Here is a 14,147-nt window from a genome sequence, read left to right on the forward strand (position 1 = left end):
TTTTTTATTCTCTCTCACCGCGGTTCCTCGGAGAATTACTACCGACAATCAAACGTCAGACACTGCACAAACGCAGACCTACGATTATACTTCCACAAAGCATATGTGTTAGTGCCGTTCCAGCTAGACGCATTGAAGGTGTTTGTGTTGTGTGTGAAAATCGAGATATTGTGTACTTTTTGCAGCTACGTTGCTCGCATTATTCGTCTGATTAATTCTAGACAGGCGCTGCTGCAACTAGGAGTGGTGCTAGGGTTGTCGCTGTTTTAGCCACCACAGTTTAGTTAGCAGTTCTTACGCGCTTTAACTTTGACGCTCGTGGCAGTAAGACTCTCGATGTTCAAGTGTAACGTGTGCGTGCGGTGAGAACAGACGATGTTTAGTACACGCGGGAAACAAGAATCCGAAGGTGACTGAAGAACCTGGTGACTGGGGATTTGATGCAGCGGGCATAGGTTGCTTGCTTAGCTATTACCGTTCTAGGTATGATAGGCCACTAGACTCTCATTCAGTAGGTAGAAAACTCTCGGGCAACTACGACTTGGCTATTACGGAATGGTGTCCACTTTGATCGCCTTCCAGATGTTTTCGTATTTAAAAACATGAATTGAAGCCTGAACCCGTCTTTAAATGTGTTTGTTTGTAGTGAATGAGAACTTTTCGAATCATACGGCAGCGGCTTTGCAACAAACATCATGCAATCTAGCAACAAAATACTTGTAGGTTCGTGTGAATTAGCTTGTCAGTTGAGTTTAACTAAATTATTCAATCACGCAACGCACCGCAAACTGGGATTTAAATATCAAACACTAAGCTCAATGGATGCTACATGCTTCTAGTATGCAAATTCTTGAGATGAAAATATGAAACATTCCTGATCAAGTTTGAAGTTGCAATAAGCTAAAATGCATGTAATACGCTGACAAGACAATCGACCACAGAGTCGAGAACTAAGCCTAACATTGCTGGCCTTTGTCGATTGCTACGCGTGTGAACATATTGTAGTTATTTCCTACGTAGCGGGTATTGTTAAACTCAATGGGTCTTCATACAGACACGTAAACGCATACAGAAACCTTCGTAAGCAAGACGTATGTGGCATTCCAATATTCCAAGTGATTCCAAGCAAGTGACGATCAGCTTAGTGAATAAATTGTGATTTAGTTGAAACTCGCGGTGGATGGTGTTTTACGCGGTTCACTTTTTTGCATTCAGATGTTTGAAGTTATGAACACAATTGGCCAGGGTAGACATGGACTGTAAAATGAGTCTCTCATCGGTTGCAGTTGTTAGATCGTTTTAAATTCGAACCGCGTACTTTAAAGATACTCAAAGGCATGCGAACACTTGCAAATTCGTGAGCGATGCTGTCATGCACGTGCTAGGATTCGTACGAGTGTTCAGAGAAACCACAGAAAACTGCTTGGACAAATAGCCGATGGTGCTGACGCCTGCCGATTCTAAAGCACGCAGCACGATCTACGATGCATCATGCTTGTTTGAAAATTTGAAAATTGCTGCTAATTTGCTTTTTGAGTTTTTCTTTGCGGTCACGATCACACTACCGTCAGTATGACTCTTGGCCGTGAACATCACACCACCTGACAGTTTAGTGTGGATTTCATCCCCAACTCGTTTTCATCTGATAGTGTGTTCGTCACTGGCTCTACGATGTATTATTATGCAATAGCGTTGTCGTCAAACGAAGTATGAAGATCGCGAAATAGAGTTGGAAAACAAACATCTGGATGATATGCTTTTTTCAGTAGCTTTAAGCAAAACACATCGGGAGAGTAATACAAATGTTCATTAAATCGAGTAAGTGTAATTTTGTAAATAATCGTGTTTACTGTATGCATTGATTTTTTCTTAATCTTAATAGAACTCAAAAGAGCTCTTTGGTGTATGTTTCAAGTGAAGTGTTGATTTAGTTATCCGTTCTCGAAAAATTCATTGCCAGTGTCAGTTGTGTTTTGAAAATGTTAGTACTTTCAAACTCGAAATTATCACAAGCAAATGTTGTTTGACAACTTTTTCAAATTCGTAGTTCTGGTGGTTTTCCTACTTGTTTAAGTATGGTGCGCATAACATACCTGCTAGTCTTCCCCTATTAAATACCGAGTGACCCAGAAAGAGTAGTTAATACATCGTCCGTCATCTTTGCGCTGATTCGTGAGGTCGCTAGGGTGGGTACTTAGATAGCATATGTAGCAAAAACAAAGGCTCAACACTTAGGGCGCACAATAATTCAATGATGGAGTATTCACGTAAGTAGCGCCAATTAACAGATTCGTTCGAAGCTTTGTGTTCATTGTTCTGTAGAGTATTAAGAACGTATACCAAGTCATAGACAAGTCAACAAGTTAAGAATCAATTACTTCAAGTTTCGGTGCTTAACGCACTTTGTAGCCTGCGTTTTGCCATCTTGCAAGAAAGGAACGATTGGTCCTTTGTATGCATGCACAATTTTACTGCAATATGTATGATAAAAGTTTGTTGTTTTTAAAACCACGAATTGTGAAACCATCATTAGTCTTCCTGCAAGATTGATACTGCTGCTTTGAATAGTGGTAACGAATCCTAAACGGGCAGGTTGTGGAACATTGACATTTTTCAATGTAATGGTTGAAAATGCTCGCTCTCCGACCTTCCTATCGCAGTTCTCTGTGCCGCGTAATGTAACACTATTTCAATAAATCCTTGTCTATCTTGTGCTGACCGATTGCTCCGATTGGCAATTTATCGCAAATCACTACCAAATAAACAAACGTTTGGCGCTGAACGAAGCGATAACTGAGACATCAACGCATACATTGTGCTAACACCATCAACATCCTAGTAATACCATAGAGATTGATCATCTACAGGTTCGCATTTCATTGAATGCATAGGGTTCCGGAGTATGCGGGCTGCTATAACCGTTAAACTACATCGACCTCTGTTCCCACTTTCGCATGCTCTTGTTTCATGTACTTAAACTAGATTGTGCTACCACTAACATTTAGTACTTGGGTAATAAGTCGCAAAACTTGCTGTAATAAGTCGCATAGTAAATTATAAACTGTCATGTATTTGACTTATTTTTCTTTTTCAAATGATAAGATATCGTTCAAGGTAGACTGTCACTGGTGTTTGTAAATATTGCTCACACACAGCCAATAAAATTTCCTTTGTGTATCTTCATTACGATGTATTTTTCGCTTTCTAAAGCTCTCTCCTGTTCGTTTTTTTGGTAAGCTGTAAAAGATGTTATAAACACTGGATCTACCACCTTTTTATAAATACCTTTTTCAAAACACGACAAAATGATTGGTGTATTAGAAAAAATGCTTATTGTGAATTCCAGTCTTTATTCACTCTGAAAAATGAGAGAAACCTTCAATAATATTGATTTACAAAATATAAATGGATTTATGGTCATTGCCAAATAAAAAAAAACGTTTTATTGTTTATAATTTGTCGGTTTCAATTTTGACAGGAGTAAAATTTGCTCTGTGTGCATTTTCCGAATACATTTTTTGCATTTTTTGCAAATATTTGGAGTCTTATTGTTATTTGCCACCATTTGTTTTTTTTACAGCTGTCATGACGTCATCATTTGATAGAAAACGCTTTTCACGCATGATTTTTTTTGGGTTTAAAAACAGATGGAAGTCGCCAGGGGTCAAATCTAGTGAATGCGGTGGATACTCCAACAATTCGACATAATTACAATACAACAATTGCCATTTTCAAAATTCTCTTGTGATATGGTGCATTGCCCTGATGAAGGAGGATGTTTTTCTTCTTTAAAATGAGTCTTTTTTCACGAATTTTCACTTTCAGTAGGTCTAGAATGTTATACCAATAATTAAAATGTATTGTTTTACCAGTTTGCAAGTAATCCGCTAAAAAAATTTCATTCGCATCGAGCAAAACTGATGCTAACATCTTTTTAGGCATTTTCTGTACGAATTCGTTTCGGAACCGATGAAAAAAGTTCACACCACTCCTTAGCCTCTTGGTTTGATTCAGGATGACAGTGGTAGACCCAAGTGATTCGATGCACAAAATCCACTTTATTCTGCCGAAAACGCTTTAAATGTGTCAAGAAAGATGCATTCTAATGCGGTTCTAGGGAATGCGGCACCCATTTTGCAAACAGCTTGCATGAACCCAAAACTGCAGTCAAAATATTGGTTGGATATATACTGCTCAATGAGATGGCTAGGCCTTATACTAAATCTCTTTGAGTGATTCAACGATTTTTGAATACGATATGCAGAATGTTTTTACGACTTCACGCGTTGTGTCTGTTTTGACGTTTTTGACATGGATCGTCTTGAAGGCTACTACTTGATTTTTTCCATTGGTAAAAATACTGTGACACGTCGATAATAAATAGCTTGTAAACAAAATTAATTGACCGATTGAAATGAAACTTCACATACGTTCATGTGAAGAGTGTACCAATAAAACATACAAAAATTAGGCTCGTACCAGCGCCCTCTGGTGTCGACCCGCAATCAGTGACATCGACGCCAAGTTTCTTCTTCTTATCCGTCTACAACCGCCGAGCGGTCTTGGGCTGCAACAGAAACGATCTTAGCATCTGTGACTTTTTTCTGTAACGGTGTGTTTTACGGGCGGAGTTGTTGGTACGGCGCCAACCGCGCTATCGGGAACTGAAGCTATGGGCCCTATTACCAAACTCAAACTTGAGCACGAAGTTCACTCAAACGGTTATTTGAGCTCATTTTGCTATCGCGGCAGTCGTCGAGTTTCCCGTAACGGGAGCTTTCAACTGGATGAACTTTTTCTCGATCAATCGACTTCTCACCGCATTACGGTTTTCCATCGGGTAGTCGAATTTGACAAACGGGTTTTCCGTTAACTTTTTGCTACGGAAAGAACCGTTCTGTTCGGATGTCTTTGATTTTTTCAATTAGTTTGTATTGTTTATGCTGCGCCGTGCAAAGATAATGATATTTTCAAAGATAGTTTATATTTTGGAGATGAAAAATTCAATTTGTAAAATTTACATAGCAATATTTTGAGATAAATCTTTGTATTTTCAGTTTCTTCACTGTTACTATCGCTATCAGAAACGTAGAAATCATCAAAAACACGGAAATCTTCTAAAAATTTCAGAAATATAATAGCAAGAGTCGCACGCACATCTTAACTTCTATCTGTGTATGTGTATCTGTGTGTGCAATGTTTACAAAAATCCAGCAGAATGACAGTTCGTACTCAAAGAGCTTGATAAGCTTTCACATTTAAGCTTTTAGCACATTTAGCGCTCGGAGCTTTTCTAATTGAAAACCGTGATCCCGGCAAACGAGAACGAGAACTTCACTCGATTCGACTGTACCTAGGAGGCCACACGAGGCGTAAAAACTAGCGTAAAATTAAGTTGTTACTGTTTACGCCTCTACTAAAATAAAATAAAATACGTTTTGACAGAGGCGCAGCAGTTTGGCATTAATCTGTAATGTCAAAAAAATTACGTTACGCATCGTCTGTCACCGCAGTATGAGTTTGAGAATAGGGGGGTATGGCCTGCTGCGTGAAAACGAGGCGTTACCTACTGCTCTATTAACGGAGGCCTTCAATACATATTATCAAGAAAAACAATGAGAAAAAAAAATTAAAGTGAATGCATGTGTACTTAAATATAAAAAAAACATGTGTTATTAAAGGTCACTCTCATCTACATTGTGCGTTTTAAAATTTTCTACAAACACTGCATCATATTTGTAGCGTGTGTGGACATTACGCAAAGTAATTTTGTTGTTTTCATCGTGTAGACCGCTTTGGCTATGTTATGTCTGATACCAAGGCAAAGCAAGATAGTACGCATCCCCTTTTGTGCTGCGTCAATCGGAAAATTGATTCAATTTGCATTTCATTAAATGCGCAATCAGCACAGGGAAATCTTTTATCACAGCATCATACAAAGAAATGGTAGTGGCACATTAACTACATCCTGTTCCAAGTCGTGTCGGTCCATGATTGCTTCTGATTTTTGCACTCCTTTCTCAGATATTTAAGCTTATCGGAATTGTTCATAAACTATAACATAACGATTACTGACGAATGCTGCTATTCAACTTAGTGGGCATGATCCCACTTATCAAAATTTATCTAAAAATCCAAAAATCAAAAAATAAAAGATTTATCAAAAAAATGTACTGCGTGTTACAGAATGCGAGATCGAAGATCGTACGCATTATTAGGCTATGGCTATGGGTTGGTTTATCCCAGTATCACGAACTCGTTTCATCAAATTTAAAAAAAAATTGAATTTTTGACTTCGTTTTTTTGTCAATTTTTTTTCAAATTTTGTACAGTTTGAGTTGAAGACTTACTGCTTTGGAAATAAGTTTTTAATATATATTTCCCAATTTTGTGCAAGAGTGTTGCGTCCCATTTCGTAAATGTCAAAGTATTATTACAAAGCATTAGCATTACTAGTACTTACTTAAGTGGACTCTGTTCCGTCTGCGGAACATAGGGCCGCAAATGAACGTTCGAGTTCCCGTTCGAATTTCATAATAGGGCCTATTGTTAATATCTCTGGTGTTATTCGTAACAGTTCGGTTTTACGGGCGGGGTTGTTAGCCCCGTACCAACCCGCCTGTAACGCCGCTAAAACTGCTACTTTCTAACCAACATGTCGATATTACTTTGCTTAACTGCTAGTGCTGTTAAGCAGCTTGATCCCAATCTTGAGAATATTCTTTTAATGAGAATAATATTTTAGCAATGTAATATACTGTAGTTTCAACAACACTCAAACACGTGGCTTTGCAGATAAGATTTTAACCACGTGTTCCAGTTATGATAACGCCGCGGCCATGCTCGACCACTAATCGTTCTGTAGTCTTTAATGTAAACCGCTATTTGCAGTCAATAAACTTACGCCATCAACTTTACAGTGTTACAATCTCCTGGTCTCCATGATGTCTAGTCACCATGAAGAAAAAAACTAGCTACTTGTTGCGCTTATTGCAACCGTTCACTGTAATCATTCTGCCTTTTAATCTGCGCAGACACTTTCATAATTCATTGTTGTGCTGCTTAGCATCTACCTCTCTTTAAGTAGTTTGGATTGATTACAATTAAAAAATCTCAAGCTTACGGCTCTAGTCATACTTATTCCATTTGCTCCGACATGAAGGTAACTGAAACGAAAAATGTCCCAGTTCGGATAGAATCTTTTTCTACGTATTTAACAGAGCATTAGTTTGTGCAACTAATGAAGTCCTAAATAACAGCGAACCGTAACGAAGCTAGAATTTTACTATAGATCGATTGATCGATGTTATTTCAATTTGCAGAAATTATTTATGTTTTCATTTGTCTAACATACTGTTTTTATGTGGTTTATTGAAATGGAAACAGAAGATCCGAAGTAATATACTATTTACCTACTGCTAAACGCAGAAATGATTTTTTTTTTATTCTAACAACCGTCAATAAGATTCACTTACCTTCATACGGCATTCGACTGAACAAGAAAGTAACAAAACGGAAAAAACAGAAGGAAAAATTCAATTTCTCTTTTTTACTCACATTTATCTGAAACACAAGCCAAGAACACGTGCCAAGGTGCTAAATGGTAGAATATATATAAGTATGGTCAATAAATAAAATAAAGAGATTTTATTTTTAAAAAATGCAGCGATATCTATTAATTTGAAAGGTTTAAAATCATCTATTTTCATACAACGACAGATTCAGCCAATTAGGCCAATATTAAATTTTGTTTTAAACTTGGTCAAAGATGTGCTGAGACCCACAATGTTTTTACAGCAGGTTCGTGGTGATGAATGTATGAGTAAAGCAAGCGTTTTTTTGTGCCACGTGGATCATAGTTAAAGGCTCGATGTTCACGGATCTTGCAAGCGAATGTGACAAATCGAGAAGGGAAACGAATAAAAAGCAAGCATAACAAGAAAATTGATCGAGACATTAAGAGAAAACTACTGCACAATGGGGAACTTTCGTAATTAGTCTTGAATAAGCACCCACCAGACACATATGCGAGCAGTATGCAAAATGATGCGTGAGAATTTTGTTTTTCGCTTTCGATTTCGTTTACTTCTCAAAATTGAAGTTTACAGCGGCAGTAACTCTCACTAGGACTTTTCCACTTCCACTCCCACTAATGACGTGCTTTTTTCACTCACTTACCTTTCACCTTTCTTCTGCATCTTACCCAAGCATGCCAACTACGAGCCATTCTTTAGCCAGATGAATACAACGAAAGCTCCCCACATTCAGTTTAATTGAATATTTTTGCCTTTTTATTCATTCTTTTGCTTTTCCTCACTTCTGCCTTTTTGTTCGATGGTCTTCGTTTCAGCGTCATCATCATGCACTGCAATGCTTTTCTCACTCTAATTTTCATTAAGCTGTCAAAGTTTTTCTAACACAGCTTTTAAAACTTTTGTGGTTGCGTTTTTCGACTTTTGTATATTGCTATATTGCTCTTCTACAAATTTAGATTTAAATTTAGATGAGTTTCTGTGCCTAAAGGGATCTTTTCTTTTTTCATTTTGTGTCTGTTTCCTTGCATCTGATTCTCGTTTTACTTAGTCAAACATCTTTCTTCCAAAATAGTTCGCGCAACCACTTTTGGCAATGTGCACCCTTCTAGACAACATTATAGTTTGCTGAATATTCTAATTACTTTTGTACATGTTAAATACAGGCTTAAAAAACTCTATAAAGGATACCGCAACTTGTTTACATTTATATCAATTCTGGATCTGTATACCCAACAGTAAGTTACTCTTATCCTCGTCGTATTAACTTTTTCAGATCTCAGTATCAATTAAAGCAATATAGAATGTTCAATGTTTAGTACAATTTTTACCTAGTTTGGCCTCGAGCACTCATTTCATACCGAGACAATCAACTGAACTCAAAGTCAATAATAACTCAATCACTTAATTATTCAACTTAAAATGATGCTGATGGTTTCTGACGGATTGCGGAGGACAGTATTATAGGATTGGATGGGATTTTTGTACAATTATCGAAAATGGTAATTTCTTGTGTTTCAGCAAGTGCTTCCAGCTTATGTTAAATAAACAGCTACTTATCTGTACCTTTTCAACAATCTACATATGAGATGGATCCTTTTTTCCATCGGAACAATCTTCTGAAATATTTTACACTTCTCTTGAACCCATGGAATGCTGCTCAGATTGTATTAATAAATTCTCCAATGTGACCGAATAACATATTCGTTGAAGATGATGGTTTCGTATGCAAACAGCAAAGCTTTTTTTATTCTCTGTAGTAAGCAATACAGCAATGTTATCGCCTTACACAACTATCATCAATCACAGACACAAAAACCCTAAACACTATCTTCTTATGTGTATTAGCTGGCAGTATTGTTACGCCGGTCTCATACATTTTTGAACCTTGCGTCTTCATGGCTGCATGTACACCTTTTGGATTCGGTCATCTTTTTTAGCCATCATTTCCCCATCGTGCAATCATTTTTGCATTTTTGATGCAATCCAAACGTAACTGTATAAACTATTCTAATTTGCAGATGTAAGCAGTCCGTTACATAGATGATTTAAACCAGCTTGTTTTAGATCATTTTTGTTGGCTGGTTTATCGTCATACTAGTCATACTTTTTCATTGTTTCATTTCATTGCATTTTTTATAGAACCGGATTTGGCAGATTAAATTCATTTTCAACTTGATCCCTGCTGTTGTTGCTGAAGGTGGACCGACCAAACGTCTTCTCCACTGGTGATAGCTCGAACTGAACCTACAGTGTCGTACTGTTGTGTTTTTTAAGGATATATTCACGTATCGGTGAAATATATTTAATTTTCGATTGTATACTATTGACCACACTACTTCTGCTGCCAATGCCACTGAATGCATGTTTGGGTTTCTGATCCAAAAGCTCGTTAACTGTTAAAAGAGTAAAAAAAATGTATAAATTTAAAAAAATATAGTGAGTTGTTTGATTCGACATATAGGATGGCAAATAAACCACAATATTTAAATTAAAGCATTCAACTATGCCCTTCAAACCTCGCATGAACTTGTTGATAGTACTAAGGATTTTTGGTTTATACATAGGTTTAGTTTTAGTTTAGTTTTTACATTGAATTCAAACTAAAACCTTTTTCTATTGCTTTTTTTTAAGGTAAGTTTGCAACAATACTCTACATGTCTATTATGTTGTAAAATATCGTTTTTCTACTGGATATGCAATGCATTGTTATAGGCCTTAAAGGACACCGGTCCTGTGTAACATTTATGGTATGAGAGCATTTTCGTAAGACTTACCAGATTCCGCTGAAAGACCAATAGCCGATGTACCGGTGTGATAGGATCCACCACTTTTGTAGTACAGGGGCGTCGGTCGAACATTGAACCGTGGTGTTGGTTCCGACTCATCGTAGTCTTCTTGTACATTGCTCTGTTGTTGATGTGTTCGATGATGTTCGAAATGATGGTTATGAAGTTGTTGCTGCAACAGTGCCGTCGTCCATGGCTGTGGTGTCACGACATAGATTTTTTCCTTTGTGATGGGTGATATAGCGATCTTGACGTTATGCCAACCATGTCGGCTGCTCTTGCCCAATTTGTCGCGAAAATTGGGCAGCATAGTTGTAGTGAGGAACTCCCACGGAATCGCTTTGGTAACGCGTTGCAGCGACAGTGTGCTAGATTTACGTGCAAAATCGTCAGAACCGAATTCCTGCTCCGTCCAAGTATCGATTTTGCGCTGCAGCTCTTTAAGATCAACATCTCCATTACTGCGCTCGTAAATCGGACTAGCGGTTGTGAATTCATCGGTCACGTCCGTCGATTCCTTCATGGTATCGTTGGTGACTTTCGTCGATATAGACGTCGCTATCTTTGGCGTTGTGGCAGTTTGTCCAACACTACTCTTTAGAGTGCTGGTGCGATAGTACTGGAGCATCGTCAGATTCGAGCCTAATGGCGGCCTCATGGTTTGCGCCGTTTCCGACGCAAGCAGATCGGCTCGAAAATGCTTCGGTCCCTTAGGGATAATCTTTGTGGCGCGCAGAAGCTGCGAGATTGTTGTGCGGGATTTCTGAGCGTACGTTGTTGGAGATATCTTAATTCGTGTATTGTTGGCGTAGTGCGGTGTGATTGGTTTGGTGTATTTTGAAAGTGCCAATAGAGGTTTAGCGTTTTTCGATGTTAAGGACGTGACCAATCCCACTTCATTCGAGGGCCTATCATCGGCGGGCAATGGAGAGGTAAACCGTTCATATCCCGACCTTACACTCGTCAGACTGCTCAAGCTTAAGCTTAAGACCGGTGGCAGTGGCGTCATCTTCGGGATACGTACAGTGAATGGTTTTGAGTCTTTGGATATCTCAATAGGGCGGGCTTTTTTCACCTTTGTCGGTTTTGTCGGGTTCCTCGTTGCTGGTAGCATGAAAGGATGCGTTGTTTCCTTCTGTAGTATGTCTCGAAGATGGGCAGTGGACTGGAAGTATTTTACTGAATTGTTTTCAATGAACTGTGGTTTCGGCTTCACTCCCTTGATATTGTCAGTCAATGAAGCTATCGTTTTAGAATGAAGTGGCGAATTCTTCGATGTTACAATGCTTGACTCTTCCGGAGCGTTGTAGTCGAAGTCCTCCAGGTGGTTCTGATGAGACTGAGATTTAAATGGTTCCGGCTTCTTGTATGTTTGGTAGGGAATTATGATCTGTATTTGCTTTGGTTTTTTCGTAGACATCAGATTCTGGTATCCTCCGAGTGTAGCTGTCATCGAATAGGGCGTTACTATCGTTGTGATGCCAGAGACATGTTGTTTAGTGTCTGTAGTAATGATCGATGTAGTTGCTTCAACCATTTTCAAATCTAATTCAGAATAATTAGCCTTACGAAACTGCGACGGAAGGCTGGAACCGATCCGAAACGTTTCCGCGTACATATCACTTGCAACAGGCTCTTCACCCGGCGTCGGTATCGTTTCGGCACTGATCGTAGGTGGGCTGACTGTCGATGGAAGCACCTTGTCCGATGGCAGTTCGGTGGTTTCCTCATCACTTTGCTGATTATTCACCGGATCGATTGGAGTATTGGTCTGCTGGTTAGCCGAGTAAATAATTTGAACACCATTTCCAAGATCGTCGTTGCCGGTTGGCTGGGGAGGGATGAGAACTGTTTTGTATCTCTCTATCTGCAAGGGGGAAGATGTGGTAGGACCATAGTACCGTGTTTGTGGAACGATACTGGAAACCTCCACCGTAGTTCCGATGATGGAAGATAAGCCACCGTCTTCTTCCGATTCATAGTCCGAATCTTCTTGTGCATCCGCTTTTTGAGGACGATTGTAACTGAGATTGGCATTCCTAACCGTCTTGTCACTGCTAATCCCGTTACTTTTTGTTGCTACATTACGTTTAACGGAAGCTTCTGGCTTAGAATCTTCACCATTCGTGTATGACACTGTGCTGTAGATGGACGATGAAGCTGACGATGAAAATTGCTCAACATCATTCGGGATCTTGGTGTCATTGTGTGAGGACTGGTGCGAGTAACGAATGTAGCTGTTTGACTTTGACATGGACGACAATGGATAACCGTGGCCTAGCTCTATGATAGGTTCTACTGGACGGTAGGGTCGATAGAACTTGTACGGATCACTGTGGAAGGAACCGGCGGTGTAAAGCGGTGGTATTGGCGTGGCACTCAGATTTGGCAGAGGTATTGGAGCGAGTGGTTTTCCCTCGTTTTGTATGGGTAGCAGCTTGGCCGGCGGAGTGTACTCCTTATTGGTAAAATATGAAGCCGATACTTGGCGTAACGTTATTGGTTGCTGAATTGCTTCTTGTGGTGCTTTCGTTATAAAGTGTGCCGTCACAGGTGATATAGGGGTAACGGTTGTTGTTTTGAGTAGCTGCAATTCTTGCTGTAGTTGTTGTTGTTGCAGCTGTAGTTGCTGAAGTTGTAGGTTTTGTAGCTGATGCTGTTGTTGTTGCAGCTGTAGCTGAATGAGTTGTTGCGCCTGCGGTGGCGCTGTAATAACGGCCGATTCAACAACTGGTGTTAAACCACCCGCAAAAGGACTCACCGACTGGACTTTACCTTTATTCACCACTTGAATTTTAATTGGCCTAGAATCTTGATCCCCAGGCTTTTTTGTTCCTGGGGGTATTAGCGGCGGTGAAAACCCAGCATCTCCAGATGCCGCCGGATACTCAGATGGGGCCGATATCGGCACCCAAGGGACATTGTTACAAGGATGGTAGTTCACGTCATCCGAATTGATTCTTGGAACACTTGAGGCTGAAGTTCCCTCCGAAGGTCTAGTAGTTGTCGGTTCTGGGTTACGAAAGCTGCCCACTGTTTGTTGTTGCGAGCTCGAATGTATGAATGCTTGCTGCGTAATTGGCGCTGAAGTAGGATGGTAGTTTGAGCCACTCTCAAGGATCGGTGCGCTTGGTTGAAACCCTGAGATAATTTGTAGCGCCGTACCTTGCTGAGTATGAATCTGCGACAACTGGGTAGCTCGACTGCCGTTTCGGAAATGGAATGGATAAGGAAACTGTTGCTGCTGAGGTTGCTGTAATTGTTGGTTATGTTGTTGTTGTTGATGATATTGCTGCTGCTGATACTGCAACTGCTGTTGTGTTTGCACGGAGGGTGTTGGTTGAGCAATACCTGTTGGTCCTATATTGTACTGTTGCGGTCCAGGATGAGGTGGTTGCTGATGATGGTAGTTGGCTTGTGGTGACTGTTGTGTAGGAGGCGACAAAGGTGATCGATTTTGGTCACTGTCGTCACCCAAAAACGAAAACCAACTTGAAATGCGCTGAAAGAATGTTGGGGCCGCAGTCGTTGATGCTATAGGTCGATATCGTGCTGCTGCATAGGGCCGTTGTTGTTGCAATGGTTGTTGAACATTGTTGTTGTTCGGAGTGTTGACACTTCCTACGGGTGTGCCACTTAAGTCGTTTTGGGTTATATGATGCTGCGGTTGATAATTTGGTTCGCCTCGGCTTGATTGAGCAACACAACTTAGTAGTAGCACAGTAGTACACAGTTGTGAGATTTTCTATAACGAAAAAATCAAGCCAACCCGTATTAATATATAGCTTTTATAGCACCAAGCAATGAAGGTTAAGAGAGGCTTGTA

The 14,147-nt window shown here is 39.7% G+C and overlaps 1 protein-coding gene across 7 annotated transcripts in view; it reads left to right on the forward strand.

The window, feature by feature from the left end:
* LOC131206065 (high affinity cAMP-specific and IBMX-insensitive 3',5'-cyclic phosphodiesterase 8) overlaps positions 1 to 14,147 on the forward strand; it is a 73,340-nt gene that overhangs the window by 23,933 nt on the left and 35,260 nt on the right. For 2 of the 7 annotated variants that reach the window (XM_058198446.1, XM_058198447.1), the window contains exon 4: positions 10,172 to 10,203. The exons of 2 other annotated variants lie outside the window; for them this stretch is intronic. In XM_058198446.1, coding sequence (XP_058054429.1) covers positions 10,172 to 10,203 — 32 coding nt within the window. Of the gene's footprint in view, positions 1 to 363; positions 410 to 1,746; positions 1,819 to 1,882; positions 2,268 to 10,171; positions 10,204 to 14,147 lie in introns of those variants that run through there. 3 more of the 7 variants (XM_058198451.1, XM_058198452.1, XM_058198453.1) reach the window with 3 other exon arrangements.

Source organism: Anopheles bellator, chromosome 1 (genome assembly GCF_943735745.2).
Source record: "Anopheles bellator chromosome 1, idAnoBellAS_SP24_06.2, whole genome shotgun sequence".
Taxonomy (NCBI): Eukaryota; Metazoa; Arthropoda; class Insecta; order Diptera; family Culicidae; genus Anopheles; species Anopheles bellator.